The sequence below is a fragment of the Drosophila suzukii genome, chromosome 2L (genome assembly GCF_043229965.1).
Source record: "Drosophila suzukii chromosome 2L, CBGP_Dsuzu_IsoJpt1.0, whole genome shotgun sequence".
Classification (NCBI taxonomy): domain Eukaryota; kingdom Metazoa; phylum Arthropoda; class Insecta; order Diptera; family Drosophilidae; genus Drosophila; species Drosophila suzukii.
In genome coordinates this window covers 16,674,814-16,698,418 of record NC_092080.1, presented here as the reverse complement: position 1 = coordinate 16,698,418, position 23,605 = coordinate 16,674,814, and the positions used below count along the sequence as shown (strand labels likewise).

Sequence of the window (23,605 nt, the reverse complement as noted above, 5' to 3'; positions counted from 1 at the left end):
CCTCTCGATGGCAGCCCAGCCCACAAGAAAATGCCTTATTGCCCACACTATATCTTGCTACAGTCGAGCTTCAGTAGGACTAACCTTTTTCTAGAAAGTTGGAGAAAGGAGCTAGAATGTTACATTTATTTTACAAAGCTGTCGAAAAGTATGCAACAATATATTTTAATGCATGTGCTTCGAAGGATGGGGGTTTTTATACAGCATACTTTAAGACACCTTTAAGAGTGATTTTATTACAATATTTTTGTAAATACAAAAATTTTAAACAATTGTCTCTTTTAAATGTTGTATTTAGACACCTTTTTTAGATGATTTTGGATTCACAAATTTCACATGAACTTTACAAAGCTGTCGAAAAGTATGCAACAATACATTTTAAACGCATATTCTTTGAAGGATATTAGAAACTTTTAAGGGTGATTTTAATACAATAATTTTTGGATACAATCTTTTTAAACGATGGTCGTTTTTAAAATTTATTTTTAGACATTTAAATTTTTAAAATTTATTTTTAGACACCTTTATAAGTGGTTTTGAAACCATATATTTCTATAGCAAAAAATTCTAGCAATCTTGTAATTTGCAGCATACTTTCAGACACCTTTGTAGGTGATTTTGAACCGCTAGTGATTTTTGTGTCATCTCATATAGCAATCATACAAATTATGTGCTATGAGTAAAATACAAAACAGTAGACCTGGAAAAATCAATAAAAATTCAAATTTTAACACGAAAATTTTTACCTAAGTTTATTTTACAAATTACTGAACCACTTTAAGTATGTCATTTGTAACACATAGTTGTTGAGGCTGAAGAAGTATCACTGTACTTCTGCCGACTATTAACAGTTTCGAACTGGGACTAGTTGAGTTAAGTTGAGTTGGGTGTATGTTGAATGTGTTTGCACGCCTGTTTGGCTCCTGCCGCAGTCATAAATAATTTATGCCTGCGTAATTTGGTCAACTTTACTTTGGTCGTCGCCGCAGGATGGTCCATTGCCACCCACTTTGGTCCACATCCCAAACAGCATGCTTCTCGGCCTTATCTGTATCTTCATTCCCATGTTAATCACCTCCTACATGCCATGTATATATATATGTATTTTCGGGGAACACACTTGCATAAATCAAGCTAGAATATGTTTCAATTGACCACAGTTGGCTCATTTGCATTTTGTGTGCAGCAACAACGTCCTTAGGTCATTAGGCGTCAAAGAATCCTGGGGGAGTAATTATAATTAGAATTGGAACTAGCCGAACAACAGAGGTTTTGTGTGCTCGTGTTCCCCATAATTGATAATTATTTCATTTGACTTCGGGGAACTTTAATGTATATTAGAGGAAGTGTAAGCAACCGAAGTCATTAATGTTCAAGTTGTGCCCAGAAGGACATTCGTTATTACGAAATTGTTTCTTGAAAATTCCAAGGTGTTAATTGTACTCCAAAGAATTTTGAAATGTCTTTGGCAGCAAACTTGGTTCACTATTTTGTATGTCGTATGGCAAGAAAACTTTGGTTTTCACATAACATGAATATTAACACTCTCAACAAATTTACCTTTAATAATAGTGAAGTTTGGCACATTTGGTCATTCATCTTGATCACAAAAAAACCAGAACATGGTCTTTTAAGTTCCATAAGCGAACCAAAATGAACAAATTGAAGGAAATGTGCACTTTGCATACACAGAGAGAATTCTGACGTTCTGATCTGAGTTGAAAATGTTCTTAAAATGAGAACGGCATTTTTTGAGCTCAAAATGTTCTCTTTGTGATTGAATCAAGTTGAATTTGTACTTAAAATTTGGTTAAACCAAAATTGTTCTCAAATCAAGAACGAAATGTTATACATTTATCACGTGGTTCTTAAATCAATTTCAATTTCTTCTCAGAAACCCAATAATCTCAATATGTTCTTAAAGTAAGAACGGGAGGGACAAAAAATAGAACGAAAAGTGAGTTGCATTTCGACTTGAAATGGTGTGTTGCGGATTTTTTATAACGCGTTAGTATCTTTCGGTTAACAGCAAGCACGCGTTAGACCCTTCTACTTTGCTCTTCTTCTTCTGAACCATTCGGCTGGCACATTTCATCAGCGTTTCGATTGGTTTGCAAAAGTTTAAAGTTAAAGTAATGGAAAGTGAAAGTGACGAGCAGTTGTCAAAGTTCCTGGAGGATATTAAAATGGAGTCCGCAAGGAAATTCCTTGAAGGTTAGTATAAATTCCTAAGTTCATCAGCTCTTTTACTCTCATTTTTTGTGCTAAAATAAACGTACGTATGTATGTATGTACATATGTATGGTATGTACACATGTTGTGAATTTTATAAAGTTGTAGATTTAGTTCTGGTTAATGAAAATGTATTTATAATTTGCCAGCAATCAGAAACTACAATTTTTGATAGCCATTATAGAGCGTATGAAATATTAAATGAAAATGAAGACTCACCTATTCTTATTAAAAATATAATTTCTTTCTCTAGTGCACCCTTACACAAATACTTATTAAATAATAAAAAACATTACCTTAGATTTAAATATTTATAAGCTTGTATATATACCTTAATGTTATAAGAGATTTAAGCCTGTAATTAATCACATATTATATACATATCCCATATATATTACAATTCAATAAAAGTAAAAAACTATTACAAGCCAAATATTATTATTTTAGCGTTTTTTTGGGAAGGGTATTCAATCTAGTATTTAGCTTATTTCAAGAACGATTTGAGCTCATTTTTTCCTTTTACAAGTCTAAAATGTTCTTCTTTTGATCCCAAATTCAAATAAAATCAATATCAAAATGTTATTATATTGATCCAAATATGTTCTTAAATTAAAACCAAAATCAACTTGAAAATAGAACGAAATCATCTCATTTCACTTTTTTAGTTCCTACCATTTCGTTCTAGAATCAAGAACATTCGGATCAAAATAAGAACATTTGTGCTTACACGGTTTTTAAGAACGAATGTGATCAATTCAATCACAATGTTCTTGGTTTTTCCTCTCTGTGTACCCACAGCTAAATGGCCTGAACCTATCTAAATAAAGTCCATTAAAAAGCAATTTCCCCTGGTGCTAAAACAAAAAAAAATATCACAGAGATTTCCCAAACTTGTTTAACCTTCAGCTTGCTGTTCAAACTTTATTTTCGATTTCCATTCCCAGATGCCCAAGGGTTTGGGTCTCTAATATGACTGACTGTGAATGTCAGACACATATTCACTTTCCCATTGCCTTGGCACGCAGATATGGCAATAAATTTATTTGTCAACTTGTTTAAACTTTCCGCCCGACAATTGTGCAAATAAAATTGTTTTCTAATTACCAAAAAGCACTGGGCGTAATATATAAATCTCTGCCAGCGGGATTGGGAGTGGGTCAGTCGACTAGAAAGAGTGGGTCATGCTGTGTGTGTGGATTGCACCAGTAGTTTGTATGCCATATTGACAAATTCTCTTGCTATTTTTTGTGGGGCAAGAATAAAATGCATTTCCGAATGGAATTCGCTAGCTCGGCAAATCTTCAATGTGGACAACAGAGCTCACAAAAAGTAAAAATGAGTGTGGAAAAATACATAACAAAGTTTTGGACTTGGCGAAATGAGAGCAACGAAAAAATAAAAACGAGACCCAAAGAGCTTGGCTTGCCAAGTGCCCACGACCAGGACGAGAACCAGGACTAGGACCAGTATCCCCCGGCATTCCTCGGACCCCCGACTCTCAGCCCCTTTCCTGTCTTATTCGGTTGTGGATTCAAGCAGCCATGTAACCTCGTTTATTCTGCAGCATAATGAAAGGGGAAAGTTCTGTGATTTCACCGCCCATGGTTCCGGCAAATGCCATCGAGCCCACAGAGTGCGTGTGTGTGTGTGTGTACACCTGAAGAATCCCAGTAATCCATACCGATGCACACCGCAAGCTATAGTTTCAGATGCTACCACATGTAGGTCTTTAAATTGTATATGTTAAGGTCCACCCTAATTTCGTTTGGTCAAGTATGAAATTATCATACATTAACAAATGAAAAAGGAAAATCCTTGGAGCGTTATACATTTGGGACGGAATTTATTTATTTATTTCAGTAAAAGTCTTGAAGGGATACTGAATCTTTATACTCTTTAACTAAGATACCCATTTAGGCCTAAACAAACTATTTGAAATAAACACATTAGCAAGTCAAAATATTGTTTTTAAACTAGAAAAAAACAAGAAGTAATTAAAATATTAAAAAACATCATACTATATTAGTATTTGATAGATTGTATCACTATTGCCTAAGACTTAGCTTGAACGAAAGTAATAATTTAGTGTGACCATTTTCTTTAAAAAATAATGCAATAAATTGATAAATAATAATCTTCAGTATTAACTAAATCAGTATTTTATACACTTTTTGGAGAAGCGTAAATATACTACAGGTTCATGCCCGGATTCACGGGGAGATATGAGGAAAGATTCCCCCACTCGGGCTAAAAAGTAAAAACAAAAAAATATTTTTAGGGTATTACAATTAAAATAGGTATTTTATTTCAAATTTTTGATTTCTACACAGGATTTTTTTGATTTTATTTATTTTCCCCCCACATCCAAATCCGGATCCTCCACAGTACATCAAGAAAACCTACGAAATAAAAATATCCCAACAAAAGTTTATTGATGAAATGACGATTCGTTTAGTTTCGTAGGTTATTCGATTGAAGTGAGTCCTAGTTTTTATCAAATAGCTTTCGTATTCGCTCGCTGTTTAAAGGCCTCTAAAGGTCACGATTCCTTAAAAGTTACATAAACCTTTTTTGATTAGAGGGGCTACTTTAATTTCGCTGAGTGTGTGTCCCTTTGTGTGAGTGAGGTGCAACAACGACAGCGACGGCTGGCTCTAAATGGCATTTGAAATGTTTTGTAGTTCCACATTCTCGGCCCGCCCTGGCGCATGGTTTTCGCCTTTTGCCATTTCGAGCAGACGCTTCGTCCTTTTTCTGACAGGAGGACCCACACACACACACGCACGCACACACACAAAAACACGGTTCCTCACAAAAAAGGTCAAATGAGAATTATAATTTAAATGACAAATAAAACAAAAAACACACGCTGAAATAAAAAGGGATAAGGGAGCGCAATTACTTTTGGTGCGAAATTGAAATCGCCATAGGTCCTGGGTCCTTTGCGAGTCCTTGTAACTTTGCTGCTAATTATATCGCATTTTCATGATTGCACCAAATGGGTTCATCAAACGATTTGCCAACGAGGGTCAAGTACATTTTGCCTGATGAAGAAATGGAATTAAATGGGTTTTGGGTTTTGGGGTGTTGGGTGTGTTGTGTAAAAAATTCTGAAAAAATACATTCATGCTGCCCAAAAAGAGAGTGAATTGAAATTGCGAGTGGATGTACTCAAATTAAAAGCTGTATTTATGCGATTTCTTTGTTAATGCTTCACTTAACATGTTGAATACATATAAATGTACAAGAATTCATTTATGGAAAAATGAAAGGAAAACCAAAAGTCCAAAAATGTTGTTACTGAAAGTTTCTTTTGTTAAGTCTTTAAGCCAATCAATGGTCCTTTTCGTAACAAGCCAATTTGAAATATAATACCTGCCAAATTAATTTGCTCTATTGAGTCTCCAACCTAGCCACAATCAATATTTGCTCCTCAGGGAAGCAAACGAAGTGAAATTCGAATTCTATTTTGATAAATGGAAAACTCCATAGCTTACTTATTTTGGCATTTGATTAACCAAACACCCAAATGACCACATAATGTTTGCCGTCCTCGAATTTGTTTTTTGATTAGGAAAAAAAGATCTAAAACTTGCCAGCTTTCTCTTTAAAGTTTTGGAATATATTTGCCTAACAGTCTGCAGATTTTTATCAAATTTTCTTTTGTGCGCCATGGCGCAGAAGAAAAATAAAATAACATTTGGTTAGAGTAGAAAACGCTGTGCCATAAAAACTTAACCGACATTGCTGAGATTCAGTGGAGATGGTAGCCCAATCTTTATTTATTTTCATAAATATTTTCCTTTTCCCCTCGCTTTTCCATTGTTTTTCCTCCACCATCTCGCTTGCTTTTGCTCTTTCTCTTTCTTAAAGCTTATTTCCTGATGCCTGCTGTAGAAAATCAATTGAATGCCTGACTAAACGAAAGATATTGCTTTGGTTTGGCTTTTCTTTGGCAATTTCCGTACATTTTTCAGTTGTCTTTTATGGATTTTCCGGCAAATGGTTAGTGGAAAACATGAGTTTATCCGAGAGATTCATTTGGCAAACTTATTAAAAAGTGCTGCAGCTACAAACCGTCAACTAGCATTGTCTACATCATCATCATCATCTCCGTCATCATCGACATCTCGGCCACATCGCTTTCCCTGGCACATCTCAGCCATTCCAGCTGCAATGCAATTGCCAACGCCATCGCCATTGCACAATTGCAATTCCATCGCAATTGTAAAATGCAACAATTTTTAATGCGTCTTGCAACTTTTATTTCCACTTTTAATGCAAAAACTTCACCCAGCAACTGCCATTGACAAGGCGAGGAGAGCGATGGTGTGTGTGCCAGTGCGATTTTGCGGGTGGATTGCCACTTCTCCAGCCCAGCTACCCATTAAAAATATCTTGACAGGGGGCACTCGGAAGGTTTCATGGGCGTAGCGTCAATGGGCACTTGCTTATCGACAAAAAGTTACAAAACCGCTGTAAAAACTATTTTATAGGCAAAATCAGGGAATAACAATGCTTGATTTAAAAAATTATGTACTCCACACTTTAAAAAAGTATTAATTTTTTTAATTACCAAAACATTAAGTAAATATAAATGATATTAGAAAAATTATTAAAACATAAATAGGCACAAATAAACGGAAATACATAGATAATAACAAGATTTTGATCAAAAAAGCAGAAGTATTTTATCAATATTAAAATTTAAAAGCCCCGTTTAAAATTCTAAAATAACACTTTATCATATTATAAAAAAAAAAATATTTTATTGATCAGCTTTTAAATTATTTAGTTCATTTAAGCAGTTTATAAATTAGTTAAGAAATTTTGTTTTACATTTTTTATGTGCCCTTAGAAGTATATTACATATAAGAAATATAATCAAATTAAGTTGCCTTATTAAAGAAGATTCAAAAAGCGGTTGATTTAAGCATTAGAAAATTCACAATCTTTCTTTATGCCATAGTTTTATATTCTTTCTTTATTATTCTAAAAATCATAAACATGTTGGTTCGATCAAACCAGATTTCCCTTATCTGCTACAAAACCCTGAAAAGCATTGGGCATTTGTGAGGTACAACATCCTAGAAAAGCTAGGGAGATTTGTGAAAACCCCAAGCATAACTTTAAGAGCTCGATAACTCGCTATTTTGCAGAGCTGGGAAAAAGAAAGTCGAATCCAGCAGAGTGGCTCCAAGCAGTAACGCCTTCTTACTTTGCCATCACTTTCTTGGCAGCGGAGTTGAGAAAAAGACCTGAGTAAGTCGGGACGGGACCGTAACATTTCCTGTTTGCGTTGCCATGATTTCCATGCCAGTTCCTCGCATTTCCGCCCCTATATGTGTATGTGTATGTGTATGTGTGTATCTGCATGTGTAGTATAGCCATCCTGCACCCCTTTCTCCTCCAGATGTTGTGTGAATGAACGCTTGTGATGCCCGGGATAAATGTCTGCGTGACGCTGACACCCCCCTACCACCCCTCTTAATTCTTTCCCTTTTTTTTTTACCCCTCCGGGTCGACGCCTTTCATGGAAAAATATGCAATTTTATCGGTCTTTACAGATTTCCCATACAGTTGTGTGAAAGAAGAAAATTGAAACGACGTAAAGAGCTAAAGAAAACGCATGGCATGAAAGACATTTGCCAAGCAATGCGAATAAAGGGAAAATGTAAATATTTATCATACCAAGGAAAAGCGTTACTTTAAGCGTTTGTATAAATATAAATAATGCTGCTGTTGCCAGGGATGCTAGTATATGCCAGGGATGCAGCAAGAATGTCATTTCTAGCTTTTAGTTAATTGAAAAGTGTAGAAATTTATTCGAAAATCCCGGTCGACCATGACTCACCACCGCATTAGCCGTCCGGAAAACAGAGGAGTCAAGTAAAAGACACAAGCTACTTTTTCTTTTGAAAAACGTGCCGACATTTTGGTTGTCAACACACACATACGTATTACGTATACGTATAATATCTAAAGGGCCATGGGTTAGGGGAATTTTTGGGGGGGGGGGCCATGGGCAATACTCGTATTCCCCCGGTCCGCAGCATAGTTAAACTTTAGTTTTATGGCTGCAATTTAGTGAAATGTATGTTTGTTTAGCCCAGCTCAACCGGAGTCATCTCAACTGAGCTCAACTCGTCTCATTTCGTTTAGTTTCCAGCCGGCTCTGCAGTGTGTTTTGGCATTGTTTTATTTTTGCCAATTGTTTAGCTTTATAAAATATACGGATTTAAACAGCTCTGCTCCAGCACGGCGAAGATATATGGCCGTTTGTGCGAAGGCACTCTCATCCCATTTTTCTTTTTTTTCTCCCATTTCCCGGCTGAAACCCGCAGAACAGCAGAACCCGTCGTAGCATTTGTTAATGAGGCCCACAAGAGCTTAGGAGTCCATAACATTTGTGTTGCCCCGGGTATGGGGGTTCCGCACTTTAGTCCAGTTTCACCATTTTCCGAGTGCCCTATGTGTGCTTAACTACATTAAATTAACACCTAAAAGGTTGACAGATTTACACATTTTTATCTTAACCCAAATAAGGCCTGCTCACCCCCATTTTGCGTAGCCCACATTTAGGGATTAACATTGTAATGTGGTGAGTGGGTTATTCCCAGCGTATTCCCATGCAAATGGAGGTATTTCTAAGGATTAATATACTGGAATATGCTTGTTGTCGTGAGCTCCTTTATGGCAGCTCCTTGCTAATGGGTTTCCCATTTTTTGAATAAGTCTTTAAGCTTGCTTAAATTTAAAAATATATGTAAAACTTAAAAATATATAGAATTTTGCCCCTTGATTTTGCATTCAGAAATTGATCTATTTTTCTTAAGAGTTAACGACTTTGAAACCCATTTCAAACCAATTAAACTTTCTTTTAATTCGTTCAACTTCAGTTTAACAGAAATAAAATAGCAATTGAATGTACCAAAGAAGATCACCGCATGTCGTTAAGATTGCCATTCGAACCGATTCAAACATCAATCACCAGTTTTTTACTCCCCATAAAACACATCCTCTGAACTAGTTCGCAGCGACCCAACACGTTCGTAATCATCCATTGCTCCGGCTTTCACAAAAGCCTTTAGCAGCGGCAACAGGAGGATGAGGATGGGTTGAGAGATGGGTTGAGATGGGGATGGGGTTGGAGGTGAAGATGGGGGCAGGAGACGAGGTCAAACGGTGCAAAGCGCTTTGCACCTGCACCATGTGCAACACCAACACCAACACCATCGCCACAAACGTGCCTCCTCCCGAGGTGGCAGCCATAAAGTGGGCGCCAAAGCAGGCACTGGCATTACGGAACACTTGGAAAAATATTAAAAACAGATCTTGTCCTTGCCTTCAACTGCCACTTGGCATCATTAACTCTTCAGAAGTCGGCCAAAAACGGTGGCCTGTTATTTAAGGTGGTGGTGTTTCGTTTTAGGGCTTTAAACCCAATTAATTTAACCAACATCCTTAGCACAAAACATTTGCAAAACAAAAATTTGTGTATGAAATATTAATATTTGATTTAATTTTTAAAATTCTTGGGTGCTTTAAAAGGGATGGGTTGTTTGTTCCTATTTTTCCGTTTTGATTTTAAGACTTACTAGTTAATTTTAGAAAATCATAACGGTTAAATAAATATATTTAATAAATACCTTATCAGCTAGCTTTCTTTGACTAACTGACTGGATTTATTTTAAGGGAAATGGGGTCCTAGATTAATAAATAAATAAATATATTTTATTAACCTATATATTTATGAAAGTTTACATTATCATGACTGTTCAAAATAAATCCTGTCATTTGGTTAAAAATAAAACCCTTAAATAGTGGATGCTAATATTAGTTATCCACAATAACCTCCTCTAGACAATTGATTATTCTTGCTTAGTCTCTATTGATTATTTTTTTTTACTAATTAGTATATTGGATATCTTATGAAAGGAATTAAGCCTGGAAACATACAAATTGTATCAGCCTAATAAATCTATTCTTTAACTATTCAAGATATAAGTCAAAATATTTGTATTTTAATATTCCCTAAGTCTTGCCTTTCTCTGAGTGTAGCTAGAGGTGGCTGCTGGTGGTACTGTTACTGGTACTGCAAGTGCCGCATCTGGCGCTGCCTCCTTTGGCTGCTTGGCCGGATGCATTGACCAAGGCTATTTAAGGATGCCACGCTCTGATGCGTGGCGCAGTTAAGACCCGAGCCTGACAGCGTAAAGGTCCTTTTCTCTCCTGTCCTGACCTCTCCTCGCAACAGCCACAGCCACAGCCACAGCCATTGCCACAATACCCAACTGCACTTTGCTCCGCATAGCAATCGGTAATCTGCAAACTGCAATCTCATAAAAGGAAAACACAACGGCACTGCACTACTACTACTGCCCTGGCACACCACCCACATTAACCCACTCAATTGGTTAGCAGCTCGTCGGATTGCCAAAGCAAATCTCTAATGCTGCTCATTTTTCGCTCTTCTCATTCATTTGCAGATATTTCCACGGACGGGACGACGACGGCGACTTTACGCTGAAATTGCGACTTTCGTAGAGCAGAGGCCAACACGTTCAGTGTATAATATTTGAAATCAAAGCGTTAGGGTCCAACCATGACGGCCATGTACGTGAATCACAAGCTCAACATGCGCACGACGGCTGTCAAAATGAAGCGGACCCGACATCCTGCCCCATCCCGCCACGATCCAAGTCCGAGTCCAAGTCCAAGTCCATGTCGAAGTCATCGTCCAAGTCACAGTTCGATTCCCACGATTCCCAGCAAGTGTCACGGCCAACCGGAAACGGAAACGGAAGCGGACCGGGCCAATTGATGCTGAGAGCAAGGACGGCAGCAGCAGCAGCAGCGGCAGCAGCAGCGGCAGCGGCAGCAGCAGCGGCACAAACTAAGATAATTCAATCGCGTTTTCTACACATTTACGGTTTACTTTGCCTCGGTTCCCTGATGGCTTGCATTAAAACTATCGGCGCTTCAATTGCGCAGCAAACGCTTGCGGAAGCGGATGCACAAGATAAAGATAAAGATAAAAAGCGGGAGGCGGAAACGGAAACGGGAACGGAAACGAAGGGGGAAGCAAAAGCGGATGCGGAAGCGGATGCCCGCATCATGGCAACGGGAATTTGCATTATAAGACTGATAACATTAAAGAGATTTCTAGAGAATTCCAAAACCGACACACACAATCAAAGGCGCCAGCAATCAGCAACGTCAGCAACATCAGCACCATCATCACCGCCGCCGCCGCCACCGCCAGCACCTGGAGCACCTGGCCCGCGGCGGAGACACCTCCATTATCCGGGACATCCAGCCGCACATCCAGCAGGACATCCAGGACACCCGGAGGCGTGCACCCTGCTAATGCTCCTGCTGCTCACCAGCCTCTGGCCGGATTGCTGCGACTGCCTCCACGGCGGCAGCAACACGGTGAAGACCAAGTACGGCCTGCTGCGGGGCATCGTGGTCCGCTCCTCGCCGCTCGTGGAGGCCTTCCTGGGCATCCCCTATGCCTCGCCCCCGGTGGGCAGTCTCAGGTGAGTCGAGTCGAGTGAAGTCGCGCCTCGGCGTGGCACAAGATTACGCCTCCCCGGGGGGTCGTCTACGACAAAGTGAAAACTTTCTAGGCAGCGCTGTCAGCGTGACACTCACGTGGGCAACGGCCTGGGCAGCCCAGGTGGAATGTGTAGTTGTATTTTAGAAATACACTGAGCGATTTCAGTTTCTGGTAACTAATGCTAGGTATAAACGATGAAGCGGCAATAGGATGTGTTATATTGTTTTAGAGAAACGCTGAGCGGTTGAAAGTGCTGATATCTAAAGTTAGCTACAAGAGATGAAGCAGCACTAGAATGTGTAATGTTATTTTGAAATGGACTAAGAGCATTTACTTTTTGGTATCTAAATCTAGTTAAAAACGATAAAGCGGCACTAGAAAATATAATATTATTTTTGAAAATTACTGGTTTTAGTTTACGGATCTAAAGTTAGCTATTAACGATTAACACATGATATTTTAGAGAAACACTTAACCAGTGAAACACTGTAACCGTTGAAGCAGGCACTAGAAAGAATAACGAATGGTTTCAGTTTCTGATACTTTAAACTTGCTATAAACGATGAAGCAACAGAATCTCAGAAGAATATAAACAGCAGGCTCTAACGCAGATTAAATTAAATAAATTAATTTAAATTAAGAAATTTGATTCCAAAACTTCCACTTAAGATATCAGTTTCATAAAGAGAATCAATCGTTATCTTTAAAATTGTTTCAGATTAAAAAAATCACGTCAAAATGAAATATATTTCATAACATCGACATTGATTAACATTTAATTTTCGAAACAACATAAATAACATCTGTAATTTTTAGTAATGCTATGATTTTACTAAAAATGAAAATGAAATTTTAAAAGTTATAGTTATAGGGCATATTTTCTCCCCGTGAGTCACGGCGCCACCTTCTTATCCACCTCCGCCGGAGCCATCGCAATCTGGGCGCCACATGGGGGTCGTCTCAGGCTGAAAGGCTCGCCTTTTGCCTCACTCGGCCAACTTTTTTCACACAGCGCCGCAGCGCAACTTTATCCGAAGCAATTTTAATAATTATTCTCATGAAATATGTGTGTGGATGGTGCTTGGCACTATGCGGGTCCGGGTCTGGACCTCCCACGCTCGAGTTGGCCTGCAAGTGAGAAGTTTACGGGATGTGGCCCAAGCACCGGGCTGCCGGGTTTCAGTTCCCGGAAATCCCAAAGCATTGTTTGAGGATTTAAAGTTCCGCGGGGACGAGGGCTGGCGGAGTTGCCCGTAATGAAGCCAAAGTGCTACTTCGAATTAATCCACAACTTTGCACTGTATACGTAACAATTAAAAAGTTTTTTTCTCCGTCAGTTAGTTTTGAGGTTGGTATTTTAAAAACACCCTACTTTCTTGCTTGTGTTTCTCCCGGGGCATCGGATTGGGAATGCGAATCGGAATCAGCGAGGCTCCACACCCAATTAATAAGAAAACAGTTGACGGCTCCAGGAGCCTTCGTCAAGGACCTCTGAGCCGCAAAAGTTCGATAAGCCATTGCCGCCATTTGATGGTACATTGTGGGTATTGTGCACAGAGAAAAAAATGATGGGATTGATTATCATTTTGTTGAAATATATTAACGATTCAAATAAAATATTACCTTAATATGCTCGCTATTTTCCTTTGTGATCCCTTTTTCTTTTTGCTGTCTCTCTCTAACTTCGAGTAATCTTAGGCACTATTACGTTTTTCCTCTTTATTTTCAGTTTAAACCAATTTTCAAAGAGAAAGCCCCAAGAAATACCAGACCTTAATATCAAATTTACATTATTCAATGCTAATGATACTGATACTGATAAGATCTGATGATCATTTTGATGAAATATAGAAACTATTCTATCTAGAATCGGGGTATTTTGCATTTTTCTCTCATTTTCTATTTTGGAGAGTTTTAAATATTTCTCTCTTGCTATAACTTACGTCTCACTCTTTACGCTCTTTTCCAATATGGGAGAGTTATCAAAGAGAATAAATCCAAGAAGTACCCCTCCCTATTATCTAATTTACATTATTCAATGGTAAAGATATCTTATAAAACTCCCATGCGCATATCAAATCGATCCCCTATTATTTCGTGTGTAGGCATTGATGGTATTGAGCGAACGAGCGAGCGAAAAGCTGAGCCCCCGAGTGAAGTTTCTGCGATATTACAAAAGTTTCCCCTTACTTGGGCACTTTCACACTTATCCTTCGCACGTCGACCAAACTCGATGAAGGAGTGAAAGCTCCGTGTGACATGCACGAACAACAAGTGTGTTTGATGAAGCGATTGGATGAAGTACTTTAGGGGTCCTTCAGCAGGGGATGGAATCTTTGTTGTGGTTATTGTTGTTGTTGTTTGCTTAGCCACAATTCATGAAAATTGTTCTTTAATTACTTCCTGTGGCAAAGTGTGACGACAGCCTGGCCCAAAATGAAGTCGTTTATGAATGCGGTTCATTATCATGCAGCAACAGATGCCAGGAATCGACAAACAGAAGTTAATCAAAAGGGAATCTCCCTTGAGATTCTGGGGAGTACCTACTCCATTAATAAGAATTCTGGTGGGTAGATGAAACGTATTGGTGAGAGGTAATTAATCAATCGCATCTGTCGCCAATATTTTCTAATCAATAATGCAGATGGGAAAAAAATGCGGGCGAGGCTCTGGGGAATCAAACAAAAATCGAATACCGCTGAAAGCTTTTAATATTTCAAATGGTTATTTATACGTTCTGCATATAAGCCTGTTATAGCTAACCTGTTTTATATGTATGTGCTTATGTGTTTGCCTTTTGCACAGCATACTTTTTCGGGCAGCGGGGCAAATTTCCAATTCAAAATTCCGTGTACGCGAAACAAGAATAAAACAGCGAATAAAACGATGCCTGTTAACACTCGGAAAAAGTTACCAAACAAAAATTGCTACATTCGTTTATAAATAGTTTATGGTGTAACTTTTTTGCCGAAAAAGTATTAATTTTTAGCTGGCGAACATGTCGAATGCGTTTTTTGTGGTAGGGGCTGGGGGAAAATTGGAGGAGCAAGATGGTTTTGGGAGTTACCAAAAACCGAGAACGTGAAAAGCACACGAAGCGAGTCACGTATAGCTGAAAAATTATGCTCGCCGCAAAACGCGAGCTTTTTGTTTATGCGGTTCATTGTTTGCCTTTTTCCCGGATGGCTAAATGGACTGGAATGGTAGGGGAAAATGTGGGAAATTGGCGAAACAAGGACGATGAGACTTTCCCAAGCCACAAAGAAGCAAAAAAAAACAATCAAAACGTTTCGCGTCAATTATCGTGTCATAAAATCAACATAGCCAAGCCATATTTATCGCCACTGCCTGTCCCATTCGCTCATCCAATCCGGATGACCAGTGATCGATGGATTTCAACGCAAAACAATAAAATGCACAATTAATCAAAAGCAGTTTGCAATTTTGATTGATGGGCGGTACTTAGTTTCTGTGTTTTACGACCCCTGCGAATCCTTTTGCCTTAATCGCCACAAAGTTCCACACATCAATGCCGACTACCATGCAAACAGTTGGGGCTCGAATTCCATAGGCTTCATAGTATATCAAAATATTTTGAAAGAAAATTGACTTATTTTTTGCAAATTTAGTTCACAATACTTTATATTACAGGCGAGGATTATTATTCGAACAATACTATTTTTCTAAAAAAAATTTAAGAATGGTTTAGCTTGGCAAATATATTTATTTACCACTGATTGAATTATTGTTTGTATTATTTAAAAGAGAATTTTCAGATTTTACACATCCAGTTCAATATTTTAATAGATTAATTCGCAGATTACATTTTAATAATATTTAATTTTTCATAAACATTCCGAATTAATTTTTTATCGTTTTGGATACTATTGTAGGATTAGATGATTTTTGATTGGATTTTTTTATACAAAAGAGAAATTTTTTCACAGCCAAGGATTTTTATATTTTATCAGATTAATTTTAATACAGGTACAGAAATAAATTACAAACAGCTTGAAAAATAAATAAAAATGATTTTAATTTGGACTCGGCTGTGCACAGGCACACAGTGCGTATACGTGAAGCGATAGTTTGGTGCCCATGTGGCCGAAATGGAATATTTACTTATCGAAACGACCGTTGCTGGCTCCTCTTGCAGATTTATGCCCCCCATAACGCCCTCGACGTGGAAAACGGTTCGCAGCGCGGATCGATTCTCGCCGGTCTGTCCGCAGAACATCCCCATACCGCCCAACGGACCGGAGGCGCTCCTCGAAGTTCCCCGCGCCCGCCTCGCCCAGCTGCGCCGCCTGTTGCCGCTGCTCAAGAACCAATCGGAAGACTGCTTATACCTAAATATCTATGTGCCCTACGAGACGCGCCGCCAGAGACGTAAGTGCCAATATTTCGAAATTGATTGGGTTCTGGGCACCCCAGTGATTTGCAGTTGTTACTTAAATGCGCCACAAACTTATGGGATTTTTAACCAAATTTACACTATGATTTCTGTATGTATATCCAATTAATATTAATAATGGGGCCTTACACAAATTAGCTCAGCCCACTTAAATCATATTTTAAGCCCAATTAAGAACTAGTTAGCTTCTAACATGCAAACTTTTTAAAAACAACCACATAAATTTATCATAAAGTTATCTCGGAAATGTTAAACGAATAATAAATTTAATAAACTAACAATGAAACCAAAAAAAGTATGCATCAGAATGCTATTAACTTTTGAAAATAATGAGCTCTGTTTATATAGGTCAATCGCTTCTCATATTTAAAATGTAATTGGCTTTGCTTTTGAGCATCATATTAAAACAAATAATGATTTTAAATTCCGCATCAACTTTATGCGCTAAGTTGGATACTCGAATTAATTATGAAATTAAAGTTGGTTGCAAGGCAACTCTTATAATTACCTAAAAGCCGTGATAATTATTTTTAATTAGCTTAACAATTGAAAACAACCATGGAAAGACTTTAAATTTGTTATATTTATTTTAATAGCTCATTCTGGGTACTTTAGGTTTGCTATTTTTTATATGTTGGCATGCAGACACTTTTATTTCCTAGATTAATCTAATGATTCAAGAGTGTATTTATTAAAGGTATTGAAGCTTTCAATTCCGTAGTGCATTGCAGTGTGCTAAATTATCTACTGCAAGCGTTGCGGATTTGGCAACTTTGAAGACCTTCATCATCTGCCAGTGAAATGTGAGAAATAAGAACAATAAATAATATAAATATCCAGTACAATATGAACACTTTATACATCTATTTCTGTTAACAGGTAATATCGATGACACTGCTGGCGATTCAAAGACCAAGTTGTCCACTGTGGTCTTCATCCATGGCGAATCGTATGACTGGAACTCAGGGAATCCCTACGATGGCTCCGAGCTAGCTGCCCACGGCAATGTCATCGTCGTGACAATCAACTTTCGTCTAGGGATCTTTGGTTTCCTGAAGACCGGTGGCAAGGAGAGTGCCCAGGGAAATTTTGGACTGATGGATCTGGTTGCGGGCCTCCACTGGCTCAAGGAGAATCTGCCAGCGTTCGGTGGGGATCCCCAGAGCATCACACTTCTGGGCTACGGAACTGGAGCTGTGCTGGCCAACATACTGGTTGTGTCCCCAGTGGCGAGTGGTAGGTCCTAGCTCAATTTATCTAAAACAGTTCCTATATGCTATATACTTCATTATATTAAGTATTATATTAAAATATTTCACTCATCAACAATAAGTAGAAACTGACTATCAGTATCTTTTAATTAAAGCCTTAACAAACAATCGTTTACCTTTTATCAGATCTTATACAGCGAACAGTTCTGGTGAGTGGCTCCGCCCTGTCACCCTGGGCCATCCAGAAAAATCCGCTCTTTGTGAAAAGGCGCGTGGCGGAACAGACTGGATGTCACGGCGACATGTTATATGATGACCTGGCCCCCTGCCTCCGCACCAAAAGCGTCGCCGAATTGCTGGCCGTCAAGGTGGATCACCCACGGTATGTCACACATTCCATTAATCCCGAACATGGGCGTGTTTCTCGTTTAACAGCAGATTGATTGAACTGAAGGGGTTTAAGCTTTAAAGTTTAAGCCATACAAATATTGAGTAAAATTCCTTGAAAGTATAAAATTCTGTTGGTGAATTACCAATATAAGTTTGATTGACTTACGAAACATGAATACAAAATATTAGAAATAATTAAAACTATCTAGTTTTGGATTAAGATAGTATATTTTATTTATAAGGCTGGGAGTTTTATTTTGGTGGTACTTAAGTTTTTAATTGTGGTTTAAACATTATAGATTCCTCGTGGGCTTCGCTCCATTCGTGGATGGTACTGTAATATCGCCCGGCGCCAATCCCTTGGGCAGTACCACATTGCCAATGGGTTCAGCTATTGTTAGGTAATAAAACACAAACGAAGCTAACAAGAAAGTTTGGTATAATCATATTGTTCCTGCTTACAGTACTTCAGGAATTGAATATGCAAACTTTCCGAAACGAGACCTCATTTTCTGCCTTACATCTGTGGAGTCCTATTTGGATTTGAGTGCCCAAGACTTGGAATTCGGCTTCAATGAGACGCGAAGGGATCGCATCCTGCGCACTTTTGTGCGAAATAACTTTCATTATCATCTGAACGAGATATTTGCCGTTCTGAAGGTGAGGAATACACTTTTCCCTTGTTAATTTATGCGCCTTATTTAATAAAATCCGAAACTTAATTCGACTTCAGAATGAGTACACCGACTGGGAGAAAGCCATACGTAATCCTCTTAGTTCCCGAGACGCCACCCTGCAATTCCTGAGCGATGGCCACACGGCCTCGCCGCTGATTAAGTTGGGCTATATGCACAGTTTGCGAGGGGGCCGCGCCTACTTCCTGCACTTTAAGCACAAAACAATCGAGGAGGAGTACCCGCAGGTAGGTCGAAACACCCAGGCACACCTAACTGCATTAGTTATGGCCATGAATATGGATCCCTTAGAGAACCGGCTCCGTGCGCGGCGAAGATGTGCCTTTCTGGTTGGGTCTGCCCATGTCCCCGCTCTTCCCACACAACTACACGACTCAGGAGCGCCAAATAGGCCGACTAATGCTGCGATATCTGTCCAACTTTGCCAAGACTGGGTAAGCCTATAAAATGGGGGGTATACTTTATGAAGGGCGTAATAAAAATAGGAAAAAATCATATTAGAACTGGTTAAGCAAAAGAAAATCTTACAACATAGAAATTAAAATTTTATATTATCCATCGCTATAAAATATTAAAATCAAAAGTAGACATAAGATTTCATTATTAAATCAGTTAGTTATCAGGATTTTCACCCAAAAAAAAAGTCCCTTGACATATTGGACCAAATAATCCTATAAATGTGGTATTCAAACCAATTTCATAATATGTAGTCCAATGATAAAATATTTTTCATAAAAAAAGACTGCGTAAAAGATATTGTAATTTTCATTAAAGGATGAAGTGTAAACTTATAGATCTCAACTCCAAATTCATTGTTTAAGTCTTTACCATCCTTACTTTACCCTTATTAAACCCATAGCAATCCGAACCAATCCACGGCAAAGTCAGTGCTCCCCAATCCAAACGAGGTCTTGGAGGCTGAGCTGCATCAGCAGAAAAAGCGATCCACAGGGCTGACCCATCCGAATCTCAGCGAGGCCCTTAATCTGGCCGTGATCTACAATCAGCGCCGGACTAATGCCATGCATGAGAAACGATCCTATATTCGGAGAAGACTGCGGAGCAATGATGCAGCCTTCACCCAACTGGGAATCTCCAGTGAACGGGATGTGGGCAGCTACGATGGCGATGAGCTGCCCTTCTGGGATGCCTACGATGTGGTTAACCAGCTGTATGTGGAATTGGGTGAGTAATATCTTAAACCAAAGCAAATCCTTTGATTTTAATACGAATCTAACACTTCAGGCAATAAGGCAAACATTCAGAGCCACTATCGTGGTCACAAGCTGTCCATGTGGTTGAACCTCATCCCCCAGCTGCATCGCCACTTTAACATCAACGACCAGTCCATGCGACACCATCAGTTCCAGGACGACATGAACAACAGGGATCTCTATGAGGGTGAGCTAAATATGGATTATGGTGTTTTAAATATTTTTTCTTAAACTATTTTTAACATTATTTTTTTAGGAGTTGTGCGACCTCAATTGCAGACAAAGCCTGCTGAAGATGATAACATAATTATCATGCAGAGGAGCAGAACAACGCCGCCACCACCACCTGCTCCTCCTGCGAAGAGTCCAAGTACGAATGCCACACAAGCCTTAAATCCCACTGGCACAGGAGCAACCACAACGACAGGTAAGATGATGAAAAAGGTATAGAAGATATATGCCGTAATTCTATCTGAACGAATCCTTTGCAGAGTGCGGCATCGATGGAGCCATGTCCGTGTCGGAACTGACCACCACCCAAGCTCCAAAGGACAATAGAACCGGTGTAACGCGAGTGGAGACGCAAAAGGACCTGGCCACCGCCTCCACAGGGATAATTGGCAATCTGGAGCTGCTCCGGCGACTGGGTGGCAAGCAGTTCCAGAGCTATACGACAGCACTGATAGCCACAGTGGCAGTGGGTTGTTTCCTGCTGATTCTAAATGTCCTGATCTTCGCGGGCATTTATCATCAGCGCGAGAAGCGTGCGCGGGATGCCAAGACCAAGGAAGAACTGCAGGAGAGCGACAACAGCAAGAACTCCAGCATGCTGAAGCTGAACGCTTTGATGGGCGGCAGCGGCGGAGGAGCAGGTGGTCCGGGTCCAGGCGACATTGCAGATGCGTATACCTTGAGCGGATCGGTGGTGGACAGCAAGGGCGGAGTGGGCGTTGTGTTCGGGGAGTACAGCTGCTACGATGAGAAGACCAAGCAGCTGAAGGAGGAGAAGCTGCTGGTGGAGCTGCCACCCTCCTCTTCGACGGGACAGACGTCTCTAATGATGGACACCTGGGGACCCTGCTCCACCAGCACTTTGGATCTGCTTAAGACCAAGCCGGGTGATCCCATCGAAATGGTCACCTACAGTGCCCTGCCCACGTTGATGGAGTCCACATCGGCCATGAGCAGCAAGCGGGGATCCTTCGTGGACACCACGATGCAGTTCAACAGTCCCCAGCAATTCGACTATGCAGTCCAGTCCTCGGATCAGATGTCCTTCAAGGCGATAGAGGAGGCTGTCAAGGCGGCGGCCGGGAATGACTCGGAAATCACCCGGGATGATGACATTCCCGAGCCGCCGCCACCTCCACGATCCTTCCTAGCCGCCCAACAGCAACAGCAGCAGCAGCAGCAAACGGGAATCCTGCGGCAGTCAGGCGCGGGCGGAAGTTCCACGACAGGATCGGGGAGCAGCAGCGGCAAGAAACGTGTACATATTCAGGAAATCTCAGTCTAGCAATCATAACCCGTCTAGTAACCAATTGTGACCCTAGTTTAATGTTTTTATCTAGTTATTTCTGCGGTCGAACTTGTCGAAATTTAACTTCTACTTCTCAGTCTAAATTTAAATTTCCTTGTAATTTAATTTCCTAAACTTATAAACAATAACTGTCCTTTAAAAACTATGCAATTCAGTACCTAATCAAATTCGATAGGTTCGGTCCTTGTTTATTTCCCCATTCCCATTCACTGCCCTAGATTTCTGCCAACAATATTTTAAAAATAGATTTCTTCTGTTCTCTGACCTAAATGCAAAAATCGTTGTAACTGTATGTATTACGTATGTTTGTACATTATGTAAATGTTCCTTGTAGACGTGATTGAGATGATATTGTGTAGGAATAATTTGTCAAGTGTTATCATTGTGTGTATAGTTTATGTTACTTTTTGGTGTACGATTAGAATCTCATATTATTCTATTTGCTTGTTATTTAATAATTAGCGAAATCAAAATAATATAAAACAAGCTTTTAATGATTTGTAAAAGAAAACCAGATATTATAACTATAATACACATATTGTATTTAATGTATTGTAAAATATTGACTCTATTTGTATGAAATACATATGTATTACAAAGTATTCATATTCACATTTTAAAACCCGTCTCCAATTAATCGTTTTTCAATGTTCGAGAAGGAACCCTGCAATGGCAGTGGAGATTTAATCGGGTAGGTACTCTAACTTAATTAGGCTATACTTCTAAGGCAAAAAATATTTGGAGCGAATATCGAGTTAGGAAAAGTGATACCAAAAGTTCTAGGAATTTATAAAGTTGTATTGCAAGTTTTTGAAAAAATATAACTAACCCCTGCCATCTTGATGTCGTAATCGTACGACATTACATAATTGTTAATTTGTACTATTCAAAAATGTTAAAACGAAAGATTTTAAAGCTATATAGGCTCACTTTTTATTTCTATTTTTACTTTTTTCGCTTTTGCGATGTCACCGTTTACTCCATTCTTCCGCTTTTTTGGAGATTTCTTTTTTGGCGTGAAATCAGGTTCTTTCTTTATTTCTTCTAAAAGGGCGTCTAACATTTCGTCGGGGTCCTCTTCCTTAACCTCTTCCACAACCTCTTCTACATCCGAGTCTGGGCTGGCAAACTTTGTGGATTGATTCTGTATAAAGGATAAATATATATGAGTAAATATTTGTTAAATTAGTTAAGGTCCCTACTCCCTAGTATATATCACAGAATCAAAGAAATTCTAAGGCCAGTTTATATAAAAAGGTTTGGAAATTCAAGAGATTCAAAGGAGTAATATTTGAATAATTAAATCAGACAAAATCGGGGTCTGAATCACTTAATGATCTAGAAGATTGCGTTAAGGGAGTAACCCACCTTTGGCTCCTGGCCATTCTCATGCAAAATTTCTCCCTCGATGTATGGCACCACATTGCCGATATCGAAGTTCTTTATCCGGAACTTGATCTCCTGCTCCATGGCGACGTCCTCTTTGTTGGTGAACCGGATGGCGGTGTTGAAGACTCGGTAGATGATGGCAGCGACCTGGTACTTCGAGATGTGCTGCACCACGCCGGTCAGTATGGCGCCCACTTCGGGACGGAAGACGTAGAAGTCAGCGTTGATGACCAGGTGCATGATGGGGTCGTCCGCACGAAGACCGGCTGTGTGGCCCAGCACCTTGATGTTCTTGATGCCCAGTAATATCCCGTCGAGGCTGGCATCGTAGAATCCCACCTTGGTGCGGACGAGGAGCTCGTGGAGCGCGTGCTTGAAGTTGGCCATGCCATACGGACCCATCGCCAGGTGCATGTCTGTGGTGATGCATCGCACACATGAGCCCGGGCTGCTGGCGTACGTCTCTAGCTCCTTGGCCGAGAACTTTACGTATTTCTGCAGTATCTTGGCCATTACAAGATCTTTAAACTGCCTCTTCGAATCGACCACATGAGTTGCATTTGAAGATCTGGCAACACCGCAGGTGCTACTAGAAATGCCGATTTGGCTTTTTCCCGGCAGATTTGACTGCCTTTTTAGACAGTGTTTTTAACGGCTATTTCTAGATATCTCGCTATTTGTGAACTCGAAAAAAATGAAGATTAATATTTAATGGTATAAGCAAACTTCAAATAGTTGTTTAATATACATATATTTTTATAATATTTTACCAACAAAAAGATGGCTTAGCTAATATTAAGCAGCAGTACCCAAATTAAGTGATAGGTAGCTTAGGTACATGCATGAAATTTATAAAACCTTAGTAATCTTCGAAGTCGACCTGAACTTAAATCTTTCACCAAACTATTAAATTAAAACTCTACATTCAAAGGTTAACTAAAAACTAAAAGGCTATTTA

General features: G+C 39.4%; 2 protein-coding genes across 4 annotated transcripts in view; one reads left to right on the top strand and one right to left on the bottom strand.

Annotated features, from left to right (window-relative positions):
* Nlg2 (Neuroligin 2) overlaps positions 1-21,880 on the top strand; it is a 32,005-nt gene extending 10,125 nt beyond the window's left edge. The window contains exons 1-13 of one of the 3 annotated variants that reach the window (XM_017089621.4): positions 10,534-10,552; positions 10,722-11,774; positions 15,951-16,183; positions 17,088-17,444; positions 17,606-17,801; positions 18,109-18,210; positions 18,274-18,469; positions 18,543-18,731; positions 18,796-18,938; positions 19,364-19,689; positions 19,750-19,905; positions 19,975-20,145; positions 20,210-21,880. In XM_017089621.4, the coding sequence (XP_016945110.3) occupies positions 10,957-11,774; positions 15,951-16,183; positions 17,088-17,444; positions 17,606-17,801; positions 18,109-18,210; positions 18,274-18,469; positions 18,543-18,731; positions 18,796-18,938; positions 19,364-19,689; positions 19,750-19,905; positions 19,975-20,145; positions 20,210-21,234 (3,912 nt within the window). In that variant the 5' untranslated portion in view covers positions 10,534-10,552; positions 10,722-10,956 and the 3' untranslated portion in view covers positions 21,235-21,880. Of the gene's footprint in view, positions 1-10,533; positions 10,553-10,631; positions 10,649-10,721; positions 11,775-15,950; positions 16,184-17,087; positions 17,445-17,605; positions 17,802-18,108; positions 18,211-18,273; positions 18,470-18,542; positions 18,732-18,795; positions 18,939-19,363; positions 19,690-19,749; positions 19,906-19,974; positions 20,146-20,209 lie in introns of those variants that run through there. The other 2 variants (XM_065868986.2, XM_017089620.4) reach the window with 2 other exon arrangements.
* Polr1F (RNA polymerase I subunit F) lies at positions 21,777-23,220 on the bottom strand. The gene is made up of 2 exons (XM_017089622.4): positions 22,627-23,220; positions 21,777-22,402 (listed from the first exon to the last, which is right to left on the bottom strand). Exons 1-2 carry the CDS (start codon positions 23,158-23,160, stop codon positions 22,175-22,177), a joined length of 762 nt encoding a protein of 253 aa, XP_016945111.2. The 5' UTR covers positions 23,161-23,220; the 3' UTR covers positions 21,777-22,174.
* Between the last annotated feature and the right edge of the window lie 385 nt (positions 23,221-23,605).

Coding starts and splice junctions, on each gene's coding strand:
- Polr1F (XM_017089622.4), bottom strand. CDS start 23,160: ATGGCCAAGATACTGCAGAAATACGTAAAGTTCTCGGCCAAGGAGCTA. Junction 22,403..22,626: donor AGAATGGCCAGGAGCCAAAG/GTGGGTTACTCC, acceptor TCCTTTATACAG/AATCAATCCACAAAGTTTGC.